This window comes from Lemur catta, chromosome 25 (assembly GCF_020740605.2).
Source record: "Lemur catta isolate mLemCat1 chromosome 25, mLemCat1.pri, whole genome shotgun sequence".
Classification (NCBI taxonomy): Eukaryota; Metazoa; Chordata; class Mammalia; order Primates; family Lemuridae; genus Lemur; species Lemur catta.
The window spans coordinates 1392700-1418183 of record NC_059152.1 but is presented as its reverse complement, the minus strand read 5'-3'; the positions used below and the strand labels follow the sequence as shown (position 1 = coordinate 1418183).

The following is a 25484-nucleotide window of genomic DNA, read 5'->3' as shown; positions in this document are numbered from 1 at the left end:
AATTTTGGGAAGTTCATCCTTCATTTGTATTTCCTTTCTAGTTATTTGTATTTTTTGCTCAAACACTTACCACTCCAATTTTTGCTTTTTATAATTTACTCTAATTTTTTTTTTTTTCCAGACAGAGTCTCACTCTGTTGCCTGGGCTAGAGTGCAGTGGCGTCAGCCCAGCTCACAGCAACCTCCAACTCCAGGACTCAAAGGATCCTCCTGCCTCAGCCTCCCAAGTAGCTGGGACTACAGGTAGGTGCCGCCATGCCTGGGTAATTTTTTCTATTTTCAGTAGAGAGGGGTTCTGGCTCTTGCTCAGGCTGGTCTTGAGCTTCTGACCTCAAGCGATCATCCCGCCTTGGCCTCCCAGAATGCTAGGATTACAGGCGTAAGCCACCGCGCCTGGCACTTTAATTTTGCTTTGAGGAAATGATTCACCCAAAACCAGAGGAATGTATCCCAGAAAATTGAGACACTTTTCTGGAAAGAACATTGTCTTTAATGGAGCCTGTAAGAATCATTTCAGGAGTTCACATGAGGAAGTTCATAAAGGATTTTTGTTTTTTTAAAGAAAAGCAAGAATACTGGTCAACATCCTGGTTTTCTACCAATGTAATGTATTATTACACAGCAACTTAACCACCTGGAGAACATAAAAATAAGGATTTCCACCCTGATCTTCGTTCTGAAGACTGGTCTACACAGCAGCTGCCCTTATTTTTCTGGGCTGGTATCTGAATGACTAGAGTGCAGAGATGGTGTTGGGACGATTGATACCACTCTGTCACCCTCACCCTTCAGCACAAAGTTGTATGTGATCTACGTTGTGGAAAGGATGGGGTTACAGCACTTCTTAGAGAAGTTTGTTCTTCCCCAGAGAATTTTGTTTTCAGTAATTCCCTATCATGGTTACACCTTTAAGAAATCGGTGAAATTGATTTCTATGATTTTATTTCATTAAAATTTTGAGTGTTTTAGTTTTGGAGCTGGAAGAAATTTTGAAGAGAACCAGTATTCTTCCCTGGCAGAGCAAAAGAATCGGTGGTCACTACTTTTGTACTGACCAGCAGCATATATTATAGTAATGTGACTCCAGACCCCTTAGTGGCCTTGGACCACATCTACTGCTAGGATTGCCTCTTAGTTAAGGTTACAGGTTCTAGAAGCCTTAAAACATTGTCCACCTGCACAGCTAGGGTGAACCCACTGCCAAAAACCTTTAAAAGTTGCTCCCCGCAAGCCCAGCTGTTCCTCGGTGTTAGGTTCCTTCCCCAGGCCGCTCTCAGCATTGGTGGTTCTGGCACGGACTGCGTCTAGCGGGCATATGGAATGATCATCCTTATATCAAGTTGAGAGTTTCACTGTCCCAGCTTTTTTGGAAAGTAGTGCAGTAGCAAGCTCGTGAGGTCTGAGTCAAATCCCACTCAAGTCACTTACATGTGTGACGCTGTGGGCAGGTTCCCTAGCCTGAGTTCAGCTTCCTCCAAGGAGAGTCAGTTCTGACGTACAAGGTGGCTGTGAGGACCACAACACACACTGTGTGAAACACACAGTACAGTGCTGCAGAAGAGAGCAGCTACTGATACGCTACGTTAGCAACACAGCTCCACATTCTTTTGTGCATGAAATACAAAGCAAACGAGTAGCACTGGTAACAACACATTTATTTACGTACCCTGTTGTGTGACCGGGAGGTGATTTTCACTTTCCAATGATTGATTAGGTTATAACAATTAAAATTCCAGAAGGTAAACTAATAATTTATCGTTGCTCATAAGCATAGGTAAACAGACATGGTACCACATAAAGGAATTTTAAACACTTCTAACCTTTAGGTATAGCTTTGATTATGGACCGGTATACGCTGGCAATGGACCTAATAGATTACCAGTATGGTTCTAAATCTCATGGTTCTCTTCAGACACAATAGACAAAACTTGGGTTTTTGAACTTCAGAAATGTAACCAAGATTCTTAGGAATCTGCAAAAAGAACATTACTCAAGTCTGTCATATTTATCACCAATATAAGTGTATTGCTATTAAAATTAAAACCACGGCAGGCAGCAATTAATTGCTAGTCTCATTTTATAGATTTAGTATTTTTTGAAAATAATTCACCTCACGTGGCAGGCCATCAAAGTTTAAAATAGTTTTAACTTAACCTTTTGTATTCTAAAGCAATTCAGATAGATCTCAAGTCAAAGAATTGGACGGCATATCAAATTGGGTTTCTTGTCAGAATCTGCCATTTCCAAGAGACCGTATCATACAAGACATTTCCTTTCTGAATGCTTTTTATTCCTGGCTTCAAATCTTTCTCACAGCATATATTTTTAGAGGGTTTGGTAAGTGTAATAAATGGGTACTCATTGCTAGAGCAGGATATAAGAATGTGCTGATCACCAAGTATGAGATTTACATTAAATTAAAGTCATATACTGTTGGAAATAGATAGGGAGTTCCCAGATCCTAGAAAATATTATGGCTAAGGAAATAGAGAACTCAAAGAAGGAATCCACCTCCAAGAAACTAATTCAGTATAGTAAAATAGAATTAAATGCCCTGTCTTAAGAAAAAGTTTATTAATAATAAGGAACAACTGGGACATCACACATTGTTTCTTTGGAGATTAAAGTGCAGGCTATGAAATGGCATATAAAATAATGCGTAAAATAGTGCAATTGTAAGGTGCCATTATTTTTATTACACATAGCCTATTTTTATATGTCCATTCTCTCTCAAAAATCCAGCTGTAGTGACACCTTTTAGCTTATTTATTTAGACATTACTTATACTCTGTTTTACCCACCTTTGGGGCTACATAGAATATTTTAACATTTCAACACGTAGAATAATAGCGCATACAACTTGAAACTACTCAGTAGAGATTAAGGCAAACCCCTGTAAAGTTCGGTACTCCAAAAAACATGTTTTACAGAAAAAGTTGCTTCCAAAACCAGTGGCTTTAGGCCTGATGGCACCAGTATAATTATTCGGGACACATCTGTGTGTGCCCCATTATTTCCAGGCTCTGTACATCAAAAGAGGAGTTGGAAAAACAGGTTCTGTAACCTCAGAATATGTGAAAACCAAGTAAGCCAAGTCCAAGTGAGACATAAGCAGAGGATTCGCTTGGGGGTGGGGGTGGGGCCAGTCCTTTGCATTTCTTATACATGCCTTTCCACATTTTTATCCCTGTGTGTAGTGTTGTACCACAATACATTTATATGTGGGAATGACCCGTTAAAACAGAGAAGTCTCCTCTGAAAAACGGCCAAGGAAGACGATGGGACTAGTTTAAGAAATGTTGCATTAGGACAACACAATATTCACACACAGCATTTAAATAACATGTAAAATGCAGGGCAGGATGGGTCTCTCAGGAGGCTAATTTACAGTCTTCCTGTAACATGTCAGTTTTAGCTGATCAAAATCATTTGTGATTTGTTAAGCCTTAAATATACCTTTATGCTATCCATTAGTAAGCAGAACAGCTCTCAAATAACTGTCCTAATAAATGGTGAAGACCCGATATCCTAAAATGTTTTAGTTAGTCTAAGATTTAAGACTTGAACAACTGAACGGTAGTGCTTCATTCTCCTACTCTATGGAACATTCATGTATTAACAAGTGCAACTCATTAGCTTCATGGACAGGTCATTACAAGCGTTTGCTGTAAAAATTTGGATTTTGGAACAGAGTATCTACCTTCTTATAGTGTGACTGCTTATTTTTGAAAGCCATTTACTCATGTTAACTAACGGAAGACTACACACACATCTAGGATATCTAGATGTAGTTTAAAAAGAAACTCAGGAAACTTAAGAATTCATTAACAACTATTAAAGAAATAATCTGAGGCTATATCCCTTTGATGCAATAAGGATCATAGTTTGTAAACCTGTAAATATATACTTTGATACTTGTAAAAAAAAGTCTTCCTATTGCCAGAAAAGCAGACTATTAAAGGCCATGGGTATCCAGTAGGCCTCCTCCAAAGTTATGATAATATGGCTAAATCCTATGATTAAAAAAATGAGAACTGTTGAGAAAATGAGTTCCAGACGGGGACTTTTATGGATGACCTTGGCTGACAAATGTTTTTTGGAAATTGTTTTATTTTAAAATTACCTTCCCAACAAACCATGAAACACTTGGATGTTACTTTAGGGTTTTTCATTGAAAACATACTACATTTTAAATGGAATTTCAAAGTTAGACACAGAAATGATCAAAACCTAAGGACAATATTATGTAAGGACAATAATTAAAAATGGGTAGAAAAAAGTTTCATTTGGTGAGGTTAATCGAAAGGATGCATAACCATGTCATGGTGGACGGATAAAAAAAGGTGGTAACCTTGTGCTTTTACTTAACTAAGGTACTTACCAAAACCTTAGGTTTTACACAGGTGTCAAACTCCCACCTGGAAAGGGATAATTTTCTATATTATACCTAAATTTACTTTAAATAACTGAAGCCCACGGCAACAGTTCTTTAAAAAGAACTTAACAGTCAAATAACTACATAATTTAGTACATTAAAATAAAACCAGAATAGTGATAGTTAAATGTCTCAAAAAATATACAGCTGGGAAAAGTAACCACTGTACACAATTTGGAGGTTGTTAAAGTGACCACTCAGAAGGCTGAACAGTGCAAGACATGCTTTTCCAGTTACAAGCTCAAAACAGGAGTGCAAATGAAATTAAAGCTTTTGTTTAAAGTTGTAGGATAAGAAAAGCTTGAAATTAATATTAAAAAGCTTTCTTCAGGTCATCCCCCAGAAATGAAATAATCAAAATGCTTTTTTCATGGTACAATTTTCTTCAATGAACTTTTCCTTCAATGGCAAAACTACATCCTGTAAGTCAGGTCCCTACACACTCACATCTGATCAGCGGGCACAGTGGAGAGTGACGCACAGTACTAGCTCCCAGAGGTCCACCATTGATAAAAAGAGCCTTGGAATTTGGGGTTCTGCCTTAGCCAGTGTACCTGAACCTTACAGAGAATAGATAAAGCAATGAGCTTTAAAGAGTCTCTTGTTCCTATAAAACTGGAGGACAAACGGACTAACAATTCCTCCTCTAGAGGCAAGCTGTTGTGGTGGAAGATGTTAAGTGCTTAAATAAACTAAGATGCTGCTGTAAAAAGTGGAGAAGTATAGAGGTTCAAGATCAGTATCAGTGCAAGAGCTTTTTAAGCAAGTTGACTAGGCAACGCATGCATCCATCCATGCAAATGTAGGACATGGCCCCAAAAGAGAATTGAAAACATGTATAACAACAACTGGATAAGTCCCTTGCCAGTAGTTTATAAAAATATATAGTCAATACTGTAGAGGCTCCTTCTACAGTCAGTACTATGGAAGTCCGTTTTAGTTACCCATTACTTCAATACCAAAAAGCATTAAGTACTCTTCAGACATTCCAGACAAAGGTCACTTATAACAAAAAGACAACTTTAAAAAAAAGAAAAAAACAAGATAGTGTCCATTTAAAAAGTAGATCTTTTCTTTCAAGTGAACAGGACATTTTCTGTATTAAACTTAATTTCTAGTCTGTCAAGACTGGGGTTTAAGATCCTTACACATAATGTGCATATATGCAGAAACAAATTAACTTACTTTAAACATTATCTGCACAGAAAAAAGTTAACTCCTCAAAACATGATAGAACAGGTCTGGTTAGTACAAATCTATTGCAAAGTAAAAAGATTCTGTGCATCAGTTCAACCAGGAGAAGCGGGAAAAGAATGTCCCAATGGCAAGAGTTCAAGCTGGGTTCTGAAAGCCTAGAAGCCTTAGGGGACACCTTGTTGCTCACAGTATCCTGACACACGTAACTGCTTAAGCCACTCAGCCATGTCTTCCTCTGGAGCTAGAACCACATTCCAGTTTACTTTCTATTCCGAAGACGTTTAGATTTCCTAAGAGAGTCTATGGCTTCCACGGCCTTTTTTCGTTTCCGAGGAGACTCCTCATTCTGCCCAGACCCTGAGGAGTTTCCCACTGCACTTTCCATTACTTCTCGGAGTTTGCGTTCCAGCTCTGCCAACCGTGCGTTCTGTTCACCTATGATCTGGGTCTGTTCTAGCAGTTTCTGATCTTGGTCTTGAAGCTGTTTCTGCTGTTCTTGCACTTTGGTGCGAAGCTCAGAAATTTCACGCCTGAGAACAGTCACACCAGCGCCATTCGTTTTAACCTGCTGCTGGAGTTTGGTAACCTCTTGTCTTGAAGGGTTTTGCTTGGAGAAGAGCTGCATTGTTGTTAGTGCTGCAGATGGTCCTGGAACTGTGGAGAAATAGTTTAGAAGGGTCAATCACTTAAAATGTTTCCCTACCAATAATACTTAAACTAATGTTTTTTATTTTTTTATTTTTATTTTTTTTTTTGAGACAGAGTCTCACTCTGCTGCCCGGGCTAGAGTGCCGTGGCGTCAGCCTAGCTCACAGCAACCTCAAACTCCTGGGCTCAAGCAATCCTCCTGCCTCAGCCTCCCGAGTAGCTGGGACTACAGGCATGCATGACCATGCCCGGCTAATTTTTCTATATATATTTTTAGTTGTCCATATCATTTCTTTCTATTTTTAGTAGAGACGGGGTCTCGCTCTTGCTCAGGCTGGTCTCGAACTCCTGACCTCAAGCGATCCTCCTGCCTCAGCCTCCCAGAGTGCTAGGATTACAGGCATGAGCCACCATGCCCGGCCAGTTAAACTTATTTTAAAATGGGATATGCTTATAATATCAACTTTTGATAATTTCTTCTTTGCAATCCACTTGGTCTAATGGGTTAATCAGACACGTTGTTTTAGCTATTAAAGAGCTGGAATTCTGATTCTCCTGTGGAGAATACCAGAAAATGAGGAAGTACATTAATGGCATAAACTTGGATTTAAAATATTATAGAACATTTTTAGGACCTAGTAAGAATACAAATAGTAAAATTGGAATTGTTTTCTATCTTATTCACATAAACATAAACATTCAAGTTAAAAGTACAGACCTATAGGTTAAACATCCCTAATCCAAAAAATGTGAAATATGAAATGCTCCGAAATCTAAGACTTTTTGAGAGCTGACGTGATGCACAAGGGAAACGTTCCCTGGAGCATTCTGGATCTTTGAATTAGGGATGCTCAACTAGTAACTGTGATGCAAATATTCCAAAATCTAAAAATCTGAAACTGGAAACACTTCTGCTCTCAAGAATTTCCGATAAAGAATACTCAACCTGTATCAGGTTCTTAAGTTCACTTTGCACTTAATTATATAGGCAAAGGCTTCAACTTTAGCCAAACAGTAGGAGACTCTATCAAAGAGTGGGCTACATCACACATTATGATTATGAAGAATTTCTGACATGGTGCAGTAGGCTTTGGACCTGTTCTCTTTTAGGAATAATCAACATGTAACATGGGCATAAAAATCACCAGTTTAAACTAGGAACCTATCTTTTTTTTTTAACCTTACCTATTGAAGGTTTTCTAAAAGACCCAGATGGATCCATTCATACCCCAAACCCATCATGCTAATTTTCTCCTTGCATATCTCAATAACTATGTTTTCCCTGACTGACACATTCTTTGTTCCCTCTCTGCTTGTCCTTATCCAACTTCTACTCACACACCAAGGCTCAGATGAAGATCAGCCACAGTGATATTATCTACTTTAAGATTTTGTCTTAGCTAGGCATCTGGCATTTAGTTGGACACTGCCTTAAAATATTTCTCTTGCCTGTGATAACTTAACTCTGAGTCTGGATACGTCTTACCTTTTGAAATAGTAAGATCCTTGAGAGCAGACACCACGTATTACACTTCTTTTTAGTCTCCACAGGACACAGTACAGTGCTGTGCGCACGACAGGTACTCAATAAATAATAGATGCATTAACACTTAGATGTGTAGGCTTTATTATTAAACTACAGAGAGCCACTCAGTGGCCCCACTAAGTATTACAGGGAGTTAACTAATCCGAACAAAACAAAGTTTTACTAAATAGTTCTTCCTAACTTAAAGAGTTTAGGCCACTGACTAATTTAGTCTTTTAGCAGGATAAAGGCTGAAATCTCAAGGATCAAATCTCTAGAATCTTTTGCGAAATAGCTACCACAGATGAAGTCCTGTCTTTTAAAGCAGCATTAAGACACTCTGAATTCACTGAATATTTCCATGGAAAAATTTTTTCGGTTTTATCTAGTATATTTGTTTTTAAAAAATGAATTAACTCATCAGAAACATAAACAAAACATACAGATGGATGGTCCCTAACTTAAAATGGTTTGACTTAGGATATTTTTGACTTTATAATGTTACAAAAGTGCTACGCACTCAGTAGAAACTATGTTGAGTACCCATACAACCATTCTGTTTGTCTCTCTCAGTAGAGTATTCAGTAAATTACGTGAGACAGTCAATGCTTTATTATAAAATAGGCTTTCTGTTAGATGATTTTGTCCAACTGCAGGCTATAGTAAGTGTTCTGAGCATGTTTAAGGTAGGCTAGGCTAAGCTATGATGTTCGGTAGGTTAGGTGCATTAAATGCATTTTTTGATTTATGATATTTTCAACTTACAATGGGCTTATCTGAATGTAATCCCATTGTTAGTAGACGGGGTCTCACTCTTGCTCAGGCTGGTCTCGAACTCCTGAGCTCAAACAATCCACCCGCCTCGGCCTCCCAGAGTGCTAGGATTACAGGCCTGAGCCACCGCGCCTGGCCTAACAAATTTTTTATAAGTGAATACTTGTGTATATGTGCAAAGATTTAGCCATAAGATTGTTCAGATTGTTCTTCAGAGTATAGGTTAAATATTGTAAAACTAGAAACAACAAATGTTCCTAACAGTTCTAATCTATAATCCATTCTGTCATTAAGTGATGTTGCAAATAAATATTTATTGACACAGAAAAGTTTGAGATGTATGGTTAAGTGGGGAAAAAAAGAAGTTATGAAACTATGTACAAACATTATTATAAAGTAAGCATATTATAAACAAGAAATACCTGGAGGAGAGCCCATGAGTCTTCCAGACACATCTGATCCAGGTAATTTCCTCTTTAGAATTGGAACAATCTTTTCATCAAAGTATTCCATTGCCATGGAAGAAATGTCCCTTAATTCTTGAAGTACTTCATGAGCTCGTTGAGGGGCTCTGGTAGAATTGACATATCTCAACACACGATAAATCTCATCAATCACCTAAAATATTAAATTCTCATTAGCATTTTTGATTTTTTTTTTTTAAAAAGAAAATACCTAAATATAGGAAGTGACTGCTTGTTCTGCAATTCCTATAGAGACCTATGGGTGACTTAACCGATGTATTGGCCATTGATAAAATTATCATCTATAGCACGTGGCTTCTGGGCTTGTTACAATACTTTATACTTATATTTATTAAGCATCTTTTAGGTACCAGGTACTGTGCTAGCGCTAAGAAATCAGGATGAATAAAACATAGCTCCTGCCCTACAAGAAATCACAGTGTAACTGGGGAGATACATGTGTAGACAAGTGATAGTAACACAAAGAGGGATATACAAATTGCTAAAGAAACTAGAAGACTAAATTAAGAAATTAAATTCTGTTATGGGAGCTGGGGTAGAGGCTGGAGATTGCCCAAACCCAACCCAATCATTATTTTTAATCCTCCAAACCCCAGTTGCTATCTGTACTGTGGTTAAGTAAGAATGTCCCAGTTCTTAGGAAATACACTGATTTGGGCATCAGGGAGCACAGTATCTCCAACTTATTTTCAAATGGTTCAGGAAAAAATAAATGTATACATAAAGAACAAGAGCAAACAAGACAAAAGCAAATCGCTGAATCTGGATAAAAGATATACAGGAATCCCTTGTACTAGTCTTGCAATTTTTTATAAATTTGAAATTACAAAACAAGGAATAAAAAATACACCACCACTAGTTTTCTCTCCCAAAACATTAAAAACCAGCAATACCTAATATGTAGATTTTAAGTTTATTCAGGGAAATCCAGCTTTAGTACTATACAGTCACTCAGAATGTAAAAACCCTAACTTTTGGAGACTGCTGTGTTTCACTAAGAACAAAAGGGTTACCTGGGCTACTAGCAATGATTAAGAACAGGGACTGTCCATGTCTTTTTTCATTTTTATTTATTTTTTACTTTTTTTGGAAACAGAGTCTTGCTCTGTCGCCCTGCTAGAGTGCAATGGTGTCGTCAAAGTTTACTGCAACCTCAAACTCCTGGCCTTCAGTGATCCTCCTGCCTCAGCCTCCCAAGTACCTGGGGAGTAGCTGGGACTGCAGGCACACGGCAACAGGCCCAGCTAATTTTTCTATTCTTTGTAGACATGGGGTCTCGCTCTTGCTCAGGCTGGTCTTAAACTCCTGAGCTCAAGTGATCCTCCTACCTCAGCCTCCCAGAGTGCCAGGATTACAGGCATGGGCTACTGCGCCTGGCCCTTTTTTCATTTTTCTGTTTCTGAGAATGGTTGGTTGCCCAGTGTTCACATGTAGCTGTGCCTCTGTATGTGTGAACTGCTGATACTGACATGAGCTTACTGTAAAAAAGTGCAACTTCCATATGTCAGACAGAAGATTCAAGAAACATACAGGAGTAAGCCAATAATCTATAACATCTTAGTTCTGAGAGAAGATGAATGGAATATCAATGTGGTGGTCAGGGGTGGCCAACTATGGCTCCATTTGGCCTGTGCCTATTTGTGTAAATAAAGTTTCACCGGAACACAGGCATTCCCATTTATTTACTACATGCCGTCCCTGGCTGTTTCTCAGAGTTGAAAAGTTGTGACAGAAACCATATGGCCCATAAGCCTATCTTGCCTTTTACCACAGAAGTTCACTGATCCTTGCCCTAGATAACAGTGGCAAACTCCCAATCCCTCTGAATTCTTCACACAGATTTTCCTTTAACGTCCTCATGATCAATGCAGTCTTCCTGGCAAGAGACCCCATTTTAACTCCTCCAGTGAATGAGCCTTTGGTTTTCACTGAGTAGAAGGACAACGATCTAGCTTGTTTGCAACTGGAGAGGGGACCTGTAGGTTTAAATCATTCTCAAATACAGACTCTCCACCAACCCTCTTGTTTTCAGTCCCCCTTTCACAGGGGCCTGGAGCTCTTGGTTGTGCAGACCGGGTTACTTCTTGGCTTTCCCCACTGTCAGTTTAGAATTTAACTTTCTCAGTTCCCATTTGTTCCTCTACTTTCTGGCTTGCAAAATTTTATTGCTGTTGTCTCTTCTGATCTCATCAATCATGTGGGTTTCTTTCTTTTCATTTTTAAAATGAGCTCATTTCTATTTGAGGGAGCTTTTGAGAGCAATTAGAGGAAAATCTGTATTCAATCTGTCATCTTTAACCTACCAAGAGTAAATCTGATTGCTCTATCAGAGAATATTTTAAAAATAACCTTTTTTCTAATTAGTTTAAAGGTCGAAAATTCTGGTACGTTTATCTGGCAATCTAATTTAAACTATAACGTCGCTATCACTTGTCATTATTACCAGATTCACTTAAGTAATTTATGAAAGAAAATGCTTTCTATAAACCTAAACCTAAATTTTAACAAAATGGATATACTCTACATAATACCACAGAAGTTTGCATAAGGTGGGATGTGTCTTGCCATTAAAAAGAAAACAAAAACCTCAAAAGTGAGTAATCTTAACAAAGTATTAATATAAAAGCTCCTGAACTTTTAAGTGTAACCCAGGGGCAAGATCTTGGGGAAGACAAGAAAAACCTATGACAGAAACCGTATACTAAACCAAGATTATATGTCAGACCGAAAGAAAATTATTTTGTATAATGTTCTTTTGTCAGCATGTGGAAATTAAATGTCACATCCTTATGTTTTGAAGAAATGTGAAAAGTTTAAGGATGAAAAGTACAATCTAAATTCTGCAAACTGTGTTACGTTAGCAGTTTAATTTAGTCTAAGTAAGCTACAAAGTACCTGCTATATAAAAATTAATATTCTGAGTATACATGATATTGTTTTAGACAATATGTAAGCTATAAAGAAGGCACTTTTTTTTCTATTTTTTTCCCTCTCCCAACTTCAAAGAAGGCACTTAAAAAAAAAAAAAAAACCCAAGCTGAATTAAGTATGATAGGACACATATCTGAATAAAAACAAAAATTACTGGTTTTTTTTTTTTTTTTTGGTGATTTCCAGTCAAGTGCAGGTTTGCAGAAGAAAAATAAAACCTATACTGGTTCAAAAACTTTTCAGGAACACTTAAGAGTTAAGGCCTATAAATCAGATTTGGATAAAATCTAGCATAAGAATCAGAGTCTAAAGTTTCTAACTGGTCACCCTTTTATAGTACCCTACAAAAAGCATTTGTAGGTTATGTGAGGAAAAATGAGATATACCAAAGAATATTTCAAATAAAATTGTAAGAAATGGAATTCCCTCCCAGAATAAATGTCAAAGAAAACTGAAAATGGAGAAAGTATATATTAAATATTGCCAATGTAAATTATCTATGGAAATAACAAAAAGAGAACATTCAAATTTGACTAGGTATTAATTAGCTCCAACCATGTTAAGGGAATCTTTTGCTAGCATCAACCAAGTAGCAAAATGAGCTTTTTAATTTCTACCACTTCCATATAAAAAAATACAGACATAACTCATCTGAATTTCTACTTAACTCAAGAACTGGGGTACTACTGAAGATGTAAGTAGCATGCTAAATGCTGGGGTTCTCATTAACTTAAGTAAATATGCCACAACATACTTCCTTCTATGTGAAAGAGGACTAGGACTCAGCTCTGAGAACACTGCTATACGGCAATTCTTTACTCTTGTCAAATCTGAAAGTTTATAAAAGCTGTCTTTATGAAACATCCTCAAACAAAACAAAACCCGGTCTGTCCCTCCTATTCCACTTCCTCCAAATCATAACAATCTTGAAGGCACGGACAGGGACAATACTTATGTTGTCTAGCCTCTTAACAAAAGGTAAAAGCTGAAAATTTTTTTCTTGAGTATGAACGCTTAACAAAAACTTCTCTAAAGAATATTAAGACTTCTACCGTATGTTTCTTATTTAGAATCTTAAATATGAAGATCACATAAATTATATATATTTATACTGAAAACTGTACAGAAGCTAAAGAAACCCATTCATAAAAACTCATTCAGAGAAGAACAATTCTCACATTTCAAAAATCACTTTATAACTTCATAATACGTTCACACAGGGTAATCCGGATGTTCTAGGTAAGCAATTCTATTTTACCTTTCCTGGGATGAAGCAACAGAGATTTGAATCCACATACTTCATGAAAGTCATATTTAATAGTGACAACCTTGTTTCAACAGCAGCGAGAATGTCTGCATGACGAGCTAATGAGTGGTTTCTCCTTTCTGATTCTCTCCTATGACAATAATTTTAAAAAGCAACCATTAAAGCAACACCATGGACTAAAAGGTTAAGCAATCAAAATGCCTTAATGAAATAGCCTTTTACATGGTAGTTTAGAAATCTACAATTGGGTTGTAATTTAACTGTAATGAGGAATGAATCACTATGCCCAGAAATCCTTGCCAACGACTAGTATTCATTGACAAAATATTTGGAAAAGACTTTTTTTTTTTTTGAGACAGAGTCTCACTTTGTTGCCCGGGCTAGAGTGCCGTGGCGTCAGCCTAGCTCACAGCAACCTCAAACTCCTGGGCTTAAGCGATCCTCCTGCCTCAGCCTCCCAAGTAGCTGGGACTACAGGCATGCGCCACCATGCCCGGCTAATTTTTTCTATATATATTTTTAGTTGTCCAGATAATTTATTTCTATTTTTAGTAGAGACGGGGTCTCGCTCTTGCTCAGGCTGGTCTCGAACTCCTGAGCTCAAACGATCCACCCGCCTCGGCCTCCCAGAGTGCTAGGATTACAGGCATGAGCCACAGCGCCTGGCCTAAAACTGTCTTTTAAATTTCATTTTCAGATTGTTCATTGCTAGTATATAGAAATACAATTAATTTCTGCAGATCGATCTTATATCCTATATCCTTGCTGAACTTGCTTATCAGCCTTAATAATCAACTAGTGTGTTCCTAATATACAAGATCATATCTGTACATGAGAGAGAGATTTACTTCTTCCTTTCCCATTTGGATGCCTTTTATTTCATTTTCTTGCCTAATTTCCTTGGTTAGAACCTCCAGTAAAATTTCAACAAAATGGTGAGGGTGGACAAACCACAGTAGAAGTCACGTTGTGATCTGTGTGCCTTTTGCTACAAAAACTTGAAAATCAATGACTATGTAAACTCTGAGATTAAAAAAAAAACAATCAAGAAACAAACAAAACCCTCAGCTGTAAATTATTGTCATTGCTAGTCATAACATACCTTGGGAGTTGTGCTTTAACTTGTTTCTGACATAGATTATGGTATCTCTCTACTTTCAGAAATCCCTGATTCAACATTCTCTGGCAGACCAAGTCCATTCTTTTACAAACCTATGGAAAGAAAGAATAGAAGAAAAATCAATAACCAAATTAATAACTAACTGAGACCCATAACTGACGACTGAAATTTGGTGTTAGTGTTGTTCCCCCACGTGCTGTTTGAATCCTTGAATCAGTATCCGTGGGTGGGTTCCTTATACCATGTTAACGCCTGTGATATCTTATTAAGAAATTAATATAAAGGGTAGACACAAAAGTATCATTTATTTTAGGTGTTTGTTGAATTTTTTGAATGTATTCTCACTATTATGGTCAGAGACCATAGTCCTGAAGATCAGTACCACATATTTAAAGGTTTTTAATAGTTTGAAAAAAGAAAAATTCCCTTTTAGCCAAAAATGTAGATCTAAATTTGAGTTTAACCTCTCCTCTCACAAATTCTTATTTATTTCTTCTATTGATTTTGGTTAACTATGGAGAATTTATAATGACCAAACCCTTTTTACTAGATAATGTTATACCCTCCAAAATATCTTAACACATGCAGCAGAACATCAACTACTTGGAATCCTTAAGGAATATGGTATTTTTATATAGTAAAAGCACAGAATCATAATTCAGAACACCTAAATTTGAGTCCAACCTATATGCATTCTGGTGCAAGTCAGCCACCATTGGAAGTCTGTGTCTACCATCTGTAAAATATACAGAGTATCTCAATCACAGGGATATCCTTAGGATTAAATGAAAGAAAATATGCTAAGTCACATGGTGAACTCCAAAGTGCTATATAAAATTATTAGTTTAATAAATTTTATCTTAGTGTTAATTTGAAAAGTTTGCTCCATATATTTGTTATATTTCTGAGATATCCTAGCATCTTTCTTAATTATATCTAGTATAAAATAAGTATGCTATTTGAGCACGGAGAATTCCACAGAGACTCAAAGTCATCAACCTGAAGGTTAATTCTCACTGGACAGAGGTGGATGCTGAAATACACGACACGGAGATAAAACTCTATCAAGGCTTAGCCAATTAGTTAGGGACTGTCTTATTCTTCTTTCCATGTCATAGCACCCAAGCATGAATGCTTGACAAACAGCTGTTGAAATGAAAACCAATCAATCCTTCCACCTCAGCCTCCCAAATAGCTGGGACTATAGGTGCACACCACCATGCCTGGCTAATCTTTTTCAATTTTTAGAGATAGGATCTTGCTACCTTATCTAGGCTGGTCTCCAACTCCTGGTCTCAAGCAGTTTTCCCACCTCTGCCTCCCAAGTAGTTGGGATTTTTTTTTTGGACGGAGTGTTGCTCTGTCACCTAGCTCACAGCAACCTCAAACTCCTGGGCTCAAGCAATCCTCCTGCCTCAGCCTCCCAAGTAGCTGGGGTTACAGGGGCACGCTACTACGCCCAGCTAATTTTTCTATTTTAGTAGAGGTGGGGTCTTGCTCTTGCTCAGACTGGTCTCGAACTCCTGACCTCAAGTGATCTTCACACTTTGGCCTCCCAGAGTGCTAGAATTACAGGCATGAGCCACCATGCCTGGATTACTGTTTTGTTTTTTGAGAGAGGGTCTTGTTCTGTTGCTAAGGCTGGAATGTAGTGGCGTGATCACAGCTCACTGCAGCCTCAAACTCCCCAGCAGCTAGGACTACAGGCATATGCCACCATGCCTGGCTGAAACTTTTTTTTTTTTTTTTTTGAGACAGGGTCTCTCTGTACTGCGTGGGCTAGAGTACAATGGCATCATCATAGCTCACTGCAACCTCCAACTCCTGGGCTCCAGCAATCTTCCTGCCTCAGCCTCACAAACAGCTATGACTACAGGAACGTGTCACCATGCCCGGCTAATTTTTCTATTTTTTTTTTTTTTTTTTTGTAGAGACGGGGTTTTGCTATGTTGCCCAGGCTTGTCCTGAACAATCCTTCCACTGTGGTCTCCCAAAGTGCTAGGATTATAGGCATAAGCCACTGCACCTGGCCTGAAACTCTTGATATAAGTTTTTTTTTTTCCTCCTGAGAATACAGGGCTGACAAAAATATTGGCAAATGGGGTTGAAGCTCGTGAAGGCTTTAATATTCTATTATCAATACCAAACACTTCCTAAACCACAGCATGCTAAATGAAAATTATTAAGGAAAATAGTTCTTTTCAATTTCAAAATAAGTGATATTCTAAAATATGGTAGAATATATTTTTAATTAAACTAAACCAGTTATCAACATTTATTCAGTGTTTACTGAAAAAAAAGCCAATAAACCCAATACATATTAACATACATATTTTTAGAGAAAAATAACTTTTTTCCATAACAAAATATTTAGTGAATGGTGTTATTTTACATTTTTGCAAAGTTTTTTCATATGTAGTTTAATAGAACGCAGGTGATTTTTCATATCTGTTTCAGCATTCAATCTATTGATGTATTCTTACCTTAGAAAATTCTAGAAAACACAAGAACACATAAGCACTGCATTTCATGAGCTATCAGTGTGATGACATCATTACATGTCACATAGCTACTGGAAAAACCCACATATACTTGTGAAAGAATAAGAGTGAAAAACACAAATAAGACCATAATACTGTAACAAAAATACTTTAGATCTTATAGACCCCTTAAAATATCCTGGGAACTCCTCTGGGGTCCCTGGATCACATTTTGAGAACCAGTGCCCTCATCTTGAATAACCACATTGCCACAAACACCAGCACTGAACTTTATGTGAGGAAAAAATACACTTCTACCGTCCTTTCGGAAGAAGACAAAGGGAGTGTCTGTGTGTGTGAAATGAGGGGAAAAGAGAGGGCTAAACCCTCAACTTTGATAGTCGAAAGTCAATGGATAATACCAAGAAAAATAAGATGCAATTCTCTTGATCACTAACAGAAACATCTCAATTCATTACAAGAAAAACATTTTTGCTCATGCCTGTAATCCTAGCACTCTGGGAGGCCGACGCAGGTGGATCGTTTGAGCTCAGGAGTTCGAGACCAGCCTGAGCAAGAGAGAGACCCTGTCTCTACTAAAGATAGAAAGAAATTATCTGGACAACTAAAAATATATATAGAAAAAATTAGCCGGGCATGGTGGCGCATGCCTGTAGTCCCAGCTACTCGGGAGGCTGAGGCAGGAGGATCGCTTGAGCCCAGGAGTTTGAGGTTGCTGTGAGCTAGGCTGATGCCACGGCACTCTAACCCAGGCAGCAAAAAAAAAAAAAAAAAAGATGCATTCTGATTTCAAAAAGGTTAAAATATGAAACTATTTATATCTTAGAATCAAGGAAATATTGTAATGAAACCCAATTTAAAAAATGTATTCATTTGGTGCTCTACAGTTTTCAAAAGACTGAGAACTTTATGTTTTTCTCCAAATAATTCAGAAGCTAGTATTAAAGATTAGGCTGTTTATTAGACTTCTGAACTGAAAGAAGCTTAAAGATCAGAACCTTTCCTTTCTTTTTAAAGCGAGAACACGGAGGCCTTAGGAAATCATGTGATTTTTCCAGGGTCATTCAACTATTCAGTGGCAAAAATCAAACTGAGAATCCAGGTCTTCTAAGTTGTGTCCTTAGTGATCCATAGGATAATCCAATAATTATCCTTAGAGTCTCTGTTGTTAAAGAAACTGTTGGTACCAGTCTAAAAAATAGGACTTCTTGAGGTAATAAGGGACTTTAAGGACTATTAATAGGCATTCTCCCCACACAGCTAATGTTTAGACAAATGGAGCTAGACCAAGATCTTCCTATAATTCTTTCAAAGTTCATAATCCTAAAGTGACTCATGAGGGAAAAAAAAAAATCAGACAAATCTGAATCATAGGACATTTTATAAGCCATCTGGCCTGCATTCTTCAAAGAGTCAATGGCATGAAAGAATGAAAAAGGTGGGGGCAATGTTCTAGATTAAAGAGACCAATCCTTTATTAGATTCAAGACACCTCCCCTCGAAAGAGCTATAAAAGATGCTTTGAGGATAACTGAGAAATCAAAGTATGAACTATAGTGTTAAACACCTTGGAAGTGATGACACTGACTATATAAAAGAAGTATTTAGGGGTAAAATATTGTATCACTCTATTTACATCTTACTTTCAAATGGTTTAGTAAAACAAATAATATGTGGGTGGGATACACGCACAAACACATTAAGGGAGAGAGAACGAGAGTGAGCACACAAGCAAAAGAGATAAAGCAAATGTGGCAAAAAGTTAATGATGGATGAAAAAATCATTTAAAAAATGAATAATGAATGAGCCAAAACCATTTGGCTCTTCTCTTGTCCTACTTGCTTGTTCAGTGAACTCATCTTGATTTCTCTCACCTAAATATGGATACAACTTGCCACTTCTTCCATAAGAATATTTTAATCCTCCATAAAAAATTCTGTTTACCTCGTATGGATTGCCTAAGATCACTTGTATTACTATATTTTGTGTGTATGTGTGCATATACAACACATATATGTATATGTAATTCTCAATTATCTTTAGGTAGAATTACAACAAAATTTGAATTCTCTGGGTATCTTCCCTAGATGTTCACTTGGAAAGAAAATATAAATTCATTTTAATATTAGCCTGAGCAAAATAATTAGGAAGAAAAGTCTGTTCCCAGGATCCTTACAATGTACCCTAAAAGTCAAACAGAAAACCTTTCTGATTGTTTTTAGTTTTTGATTATGTCTACCATTATTCTCATTAATACAGGAATTGAAGGCTGGGCACGGTGGCTCACGCTTGTAATCTCAGCACTTTGGGAGGCTGAGGCGGGAGGACTGCTTGGGGCCAGTTTGATACCAGCCTGGGCCACATAGTGAGATCCTGTCTTTATAAAAAATAAGAAAAATTAGCCAGGTGTGGTGGCACATGCCTGTAGTTCCAGCTACTCAGGAGACTGAGGCAGGAGGATCACTTGAGCCCATGAGTTTGAGGTTATAGTGAGCTATGATCACACCACTGCATTCCAGCCTGGGCAACAGAGTAAGACTCCATCTCTTAAAAAGAAAAAAAAAAGAAGAAGAAAGGAATTGAGTGTTGACTAAAACAAAAGGAGCCTTTATGCACTATTGTAAATGGCTCTTGTTAATTACATACTGGCTTCAGATCACCTTATCAGTTAATATTTATTCTCATAAAAGTTTTCTTTATTCATTTTCTTAAAATGGTCTTGTAAAATGTTAAAGACCTTCTGAGGTGAGCTAAAAGCTTAAAAATTAAAAAAATATTTCTAATCTGTTGGAGGTAAATATTAAACAACTGATTTTCTGCACTATTATTATACACAAAACACTTTTATTTCACAATGACATATATTTTCTATTGTTTACTCAAAAGCAGTGAAATGTTTTAAGAACTACTTCATTCAACAAATACTGAGTACTTATATTGTATCAGAGACTATCTAAGGCAGCAAGGATTCATGATGAAAGGATATGTCCCCACCTTCGTGAAGCTTAAATTTGGTTGGAAAACAGGCTCTTCTAACAATAATTCCAATGTAATAAGTAAATGCAGTAATGATGCAATGGGAACTTAGAAATACAACCTGAATGAATTTTAGAGAAAAATCATAGAAGGCTTCACTGAGGTACTAACACTTAAAGTATATACATGGAAGGGATATTTTCTAGGAGAGGGGAAACAGGAAAAAACGTGCTTGGAGAGGCTGGAGACATTTGGGAAACTAAAGAGCTTGATGTCTGCTTCAATCAACTTGAAGTGCAAGATGACAGAAATAGGTGGTTGGGAGAAACTTCTATCAAAGGTTATCTTTTCGGGGAGGGTAAAAAAAAAAAAAAAAGGTTATCTTTTGCTCACAGCCTCAATCATCATGAAATTGGATTTATATACATAGGCTATCCTTTTAATATAGTACTTCTTTCAATCTTGTTAAGAATTTATACTACTCAGAGTTTACCAGAGTATGCCTCTTTTATGAGATGATTATATTGTTTTGTTTTGTTTTTTAATATCCTTACTTGCTCCCCCTTCCAAAAGTAGTCAGCTCTGGGGATTCTCAAAAACAGTTTAAATTTAACTAGTCTGTGAAATAAAAAAGTTGGGGGGGTAGGGAGGGGAAAGATTTAAAACTTCACATACCCAAATTCAAGCTCATCTTAGTCCCTCTAAGTCACCCTTCTCCAATTACTTCATTACTTTACATATCATTTATATATTATTTTTTCTGCTAGGAATGTTCTTCCACCTTTACTAACTAAATAAAAACTTATTATCTTGAGGAAGTCTTTCCTAATTAAATCCTCCTGCATCAACCTCAACATTCTCATATTTACTCTTTGTTTTTGTTATTCTGGGGCTTTGTAAGTGCACTCAAGAGAGGTGTGTACGGTCTGTCTCAATGACAATACTGTGGACAAGGTTATGGATTGAACTCCTTCACTTTGTGAGACCAGAATTAGCAGGAGCAATGAATTGTCCCCAAGAGATTATAATTTCTTACCTGTACTTATGTACTCTTTAATAAACTCAACAGCCTGAAGAAGAGATGGTGAGAGAAAAAAACCAAAAAATCAGCAATAGAGTGTATTTTCTGTAATACTGCAACCCCTGGGGTTCCCAAGAACCCTTCAGGGGGTCTGCACAACCAAACTCGTCTCATAATACTAATAAGTTATTTGCTTTTTGTACTCATTCTCTCACAGGTATCCAGTGGAATTTTCCAGAGGCAACATGGCCTGTGATGACATTATTGTTCTTATAGCCAATGGAATATTTCTGTGTTTTCTAGAATTTTCTAAGGTAAGCTCTTAGAATCTCCAATAACTTCTTATAATGTAAAGGTGTCCTGACACAAAAATTTGAGAACTCTTGCTACAGAATGAGATATGAGGAAGACAGCTTGCCTACTTAAAAACAAAAGGAAGTCATGGTTCCTCATTTTCCTTCATATTTCCTACCAATCACCCCACTCTCTAACTGGAATTTTCTAACATATTTGAAGAAAAGATGTAAAAGGAACTGTAAATAGCTAACATTTAACTAGCTAGAGTGCTCTAGAGAAATATCTTGGGACAAAAGCATATTTCATGTATTCTGTTGCTGAGCAGAAAATTTCATCCCAGATAATAAGAATTCTCAACTTAACCTTTAGTCAAATTCATATTCTGAAGCACTAACAGGATTCTTTTAAATTTAAAGGTGTTCCACTTGAACCAAAGAGGAAAAACTTTGATATTATCTCTCCAAAATATCTCTTTAAAGCCTGCTGTACTTATTTTTCAGTGGGAAAGAATATTGTGCTCATGAGCCAAAGTTATAGGCTCAAAGTTAGCTTTGATCTGCTCCCTAAGGGTAGGACCTCACTTATTAACCTTTGCCACTTGTTTCAGAGTCTCTCACAAACCTGTCAAGAGGGCCTGAGTGACTTACTAAAGCTGTATCAGCACAAATTTATCTGTTTTACAGGAAAAACAACTCAAAGTACATGTTTTGTCACTTCAAAGATTGTGTTCAGCCAGATAATTTTACATTGGTGTAGTTAAATATTTAAGAAACAATTTTTGTAAAACCAGGAGTTCCAGGCTCTGGGTACATTTCTGGACCAATAGTCAATGGCCAGAGGGAAAAAAAAATCCAATTTAATAAGGCATTCAGACAGCCCCTTGGAAAAACATTGGATGGGAGTAAAATTTCAATTATTCATAGTAACAGGAAGCAAAGACTATTATCAACTAAACTGCACAAATAACTGAAAAATATTGTAGCAATTTCGATTTAGAGCATATATTTTAAAGAAAATACAGAGCAATAAGTACATGGATTGTGTACCTGTCCCCTAAGTTAGGTGCTAACAATTGGACCTGAGTCCTTGTAAGTAAACTGGTAAGGAAGAAAAAACCCCAAACACCTGAACAATACATAAACTAGCTCATCAGCTACCAAATAGCTGCCATTTAGCTTTATGAAAACTAATTCTGTTCTTAATTAATATTACTCTGTTCCAAGCATATCCAGCCTTAATGCCACTAAAAAAAATACTTACAATGAAAGGGACTATGTAGTTTATATGTCAGGTAACAGTAAATATACTAAAGTCCCTTGATTTTTGGCAAACAATTCTTGAGGTGTAAATGGCCACTTACATAGAAAAGGCATGGAAAGAATCATCTACCAGGAACTGTCTCCACTCCCAATTTCAGAAAATGATCATAATTAAATTAATGCTGACACCTAGTGGCAAGAAAGAACATCTTTCTTTTATGTTAACCTGAACTGTACCTTCCAAACCAAAGACACTTCCAAATTCCAAAAAGATTATCCAGTTAATCTAGTTAAGAATTATCAATTAGCCTTAAGTAAAGAATAAGAGAACAGTTCACCATTACTAAAAAACCACATTTGCGAATGTTGGGGGCAGAATCTTTTCCTGGGGGTGGGCTGTGGTACAGAAGAGACTCCTTATAAAAAAATCAGCATTTAAAATTATAAATTTGTAACCTTAAAAGGCCAGAAAAAATAACTGCTTAAAAATTAAGAATGCATCTGAACATCTTGACAGAGATGCCATTAATTAATAAATGGTGGGACATGTTTTTACCTCTGGTTAGGACAGGATAATTCACCCCCAATAAAAATATTTTGATTTTAAAAAAGCAAATGACTAACAAACAAAAAACCATTTTCCTCTACACTTAAAAAACAGAACTGTGGACATTCCAAGCTTTTAGAAGCCATTGTCTGGCTGAATGGCTCAATTCAATCAAATGTTATGCCCAATTTCCAAACCCCATGAATGTACAGTGTGAATTTTGATCAAACACCATTCTTGGTAAAAATATGACGGAATATTTAAGATTTTACATGAAATGTTAAGAAATGTTTTGGAAATTCAGGAAGAATCAATTTTGAAATATCTACTTTCAACTGCAGAAATTTTCCATCCTGCAGACTCGCATGGTTGAACTGCTATGTTGACAACAAAAAAATTGGCCATCAGTTTGAATTAATATTTATAAGCTTTCCTTTACAAATAAGTTATTATTTTCTTCAAAATGCAATTATAATCAATTTTAAACTGGAGCGTAAGCCTAAAATATGGCATATTGATTAATAAGAAAATGCTATACACAGCACATTCAGAAATATGTCTTTGTCCTCTTAAAAACAATCTCGAGCACAGACTTCGCTTCTACACAGAATCGGTTTGCAATCACTTCAAAATGTCCACCTCCTTCAATTTTACCACTTCAAGATAAATTCACTGAAAGGAAGCAAAATATCTGACTAAACTAAGACTTCATCAAACCTCTGGAGTGAAGTAAAATCCCAATGGCAAATTCATCATTTTTAAAAATCATGGACTGAACTACTGTGATTTGAAGGTACAAACAAACCTCTCCTAAAGCTGGCGGGTGGGTGAAAATCACTAGTTACAAAATAAACTGCAAGAGAAAAAAGCCCCTGTTACGGGGCAAGTAGCTTTGCTACGGATGGGAAGTGTCAGGGGAGATGAAGCCGGAATGGTCGACTCCCAGGGCTCTACTTTAGTGGTCAACTAGGGCGCTGGGGTTAAGGCCACGGAAACACGTTCTAATTCTTCAGAACCTCTACCAGGATTTTGGCGGAACTGAGCAACCCTACTTTATCGTCTCCAGCAAGGAAACTTGGGGTGGCTGGGGGAACAATACGTTATTCTTGCAAAAACAAACCAAACCTGGCTGGGATCATCTGCCTGCTTTGGAGTTTTCTCCCCCACCCCGGGCTGGGGGAAGGAAGGCCGTATACAAAAGGCAGGCGACGAGACCCCTCGGGGGTCCACGCACGGCGGGGTGGAGGGTGCACAGCCCAACTCCGGTACCCCCCGCCGCGGGCCAGCTCCCAGGCGGGAGGCAAGGAGCCCCCAGGGCGAAGTCCCACCGGGATGTCGCCCCAGCCCCGCAGCGAGGGTGCGAGGGAACCAGCCCGCTCCGCCAACGGACGCCGAGGCAGAGTCGGCACGGGAGGGGCGCGCTCGGGGCCGGCTGGGGCTCGGGGGGCTCGGGGGGCTCCCTCCCCGGGAACGCCCTCCCCTCCGCCCCCTCCGCAGACCTCGGCCCGGGGGAGAGGGGGGCGGGGTCCCGCGGGGCCTCACCAGGCGGAGCTGGCTAGTTTCGTCGTAGGACATAAAGCTGAGGATGTTCTCGATGGCTACGATGGGCAGCGCTACCAGCGTGTTGTTTTGAGGCAGCTGGTCCGGAGCCAGCGCCGGTGCTGGGGGCGCCTGGGACCCCGGCTGCGGGGGCTGGGGCGGGGGCGGCGGGGGCTGTCGCTGGGCAGAGCTGGCGGCCGAGGAGGAGCCGCCGTCGCCGTGTCCGCCGCCTCCTTCCTCTGCCATCCGCTCCTCCGACGCCGCCGCCATCTTGGGGGTTTGATTCCTTCCCCCACTGCAAGGGGAACAGGGGCACTTCCGGTGCGTCACTTCCTGCTCCTGCGGCGCCCCCCCCCCGGGAGGTGGCACCCGGAGGGGGGAGGAGGAGCCTGCGGGGGCCCCGCGCGGCGCTGCCGGAGTGGCGGCGACGGAAGGGCCCGGGGACTTGGGGACCCGGTGAAGGCGCCCGTCGTCACCCTTTTCCCTGAGATTGGTGGCTGCTCGAGAGCGAGGGGCGCCTGCTTCCTGAAACGCGTCTCACTGGCGAAGGTTTCTGAAAGCGCTTCCCGCCCGAGGACGGTGACAGTAACGTCGCCTCGCAAGCGGAGGTGGAAATGCAGTAGGAGCGTCACCATTTTTCTAGAATCATAGTAGTAATTGGCGCAGGCACATAAAGAGGAACGAAACACCGATTAAACGACAACATCACTGAACCTTGAAGACACGTCAAGGGAAAAAACGAGCTGCCAGGGGCCACGTGTCGCGAGGTTCCGGTTTCATGAGATGCGGGAATGGGCGACGCCGGCGGCCCAAAGCGAGCGGGGCCGGGGACGGGGTGGCCGATGGCCGGGGCTGCCTCCGGGCGAAGAAGATGCTCTGGAATCCGATAGTGGTGATGGCTACGCGACCTTGTGAATATACAAACCCCCCTGAATTGTTTATTTTAAAATAATGAATTTTA

At 38.6% G+C, this 25484-nt stretch overlaps 1 protein-coding gene across 1 annotated transcript; it reads right to left on the bottom strand.

Annotated features, from left to right (window-relative positions):
• Nucleotides 1–1637: 1637 nt before the first annotated feature.
• FBXO28 (F-box protein 28) lies at nucleotides 1638–24829 on the bottom strand. Its single transcript, XM_045537103.1, has 5 exons — nucleotides 24527–24829; nucleotides 14365–14474; nucleotides 13254–13392; nucleotides 9002–9197; nucleotides 1638–6286 (listed from the first exon to the last, which is right to left on the bottom strand). Exons 1-5 carry the CDS (start codon nucleotides 24791–24793, stop codon nucleotides 5892–5894), a joined length of 1107 nt encoding a protein of 368 aa, XP_045393059.1. The 5' UTR covers nucleotides 24794–24829; the 3' UTR covers nucleotides 1638–5891.
• Nucleotides 24830–25484: the final 655 nt, after the last annotated feature.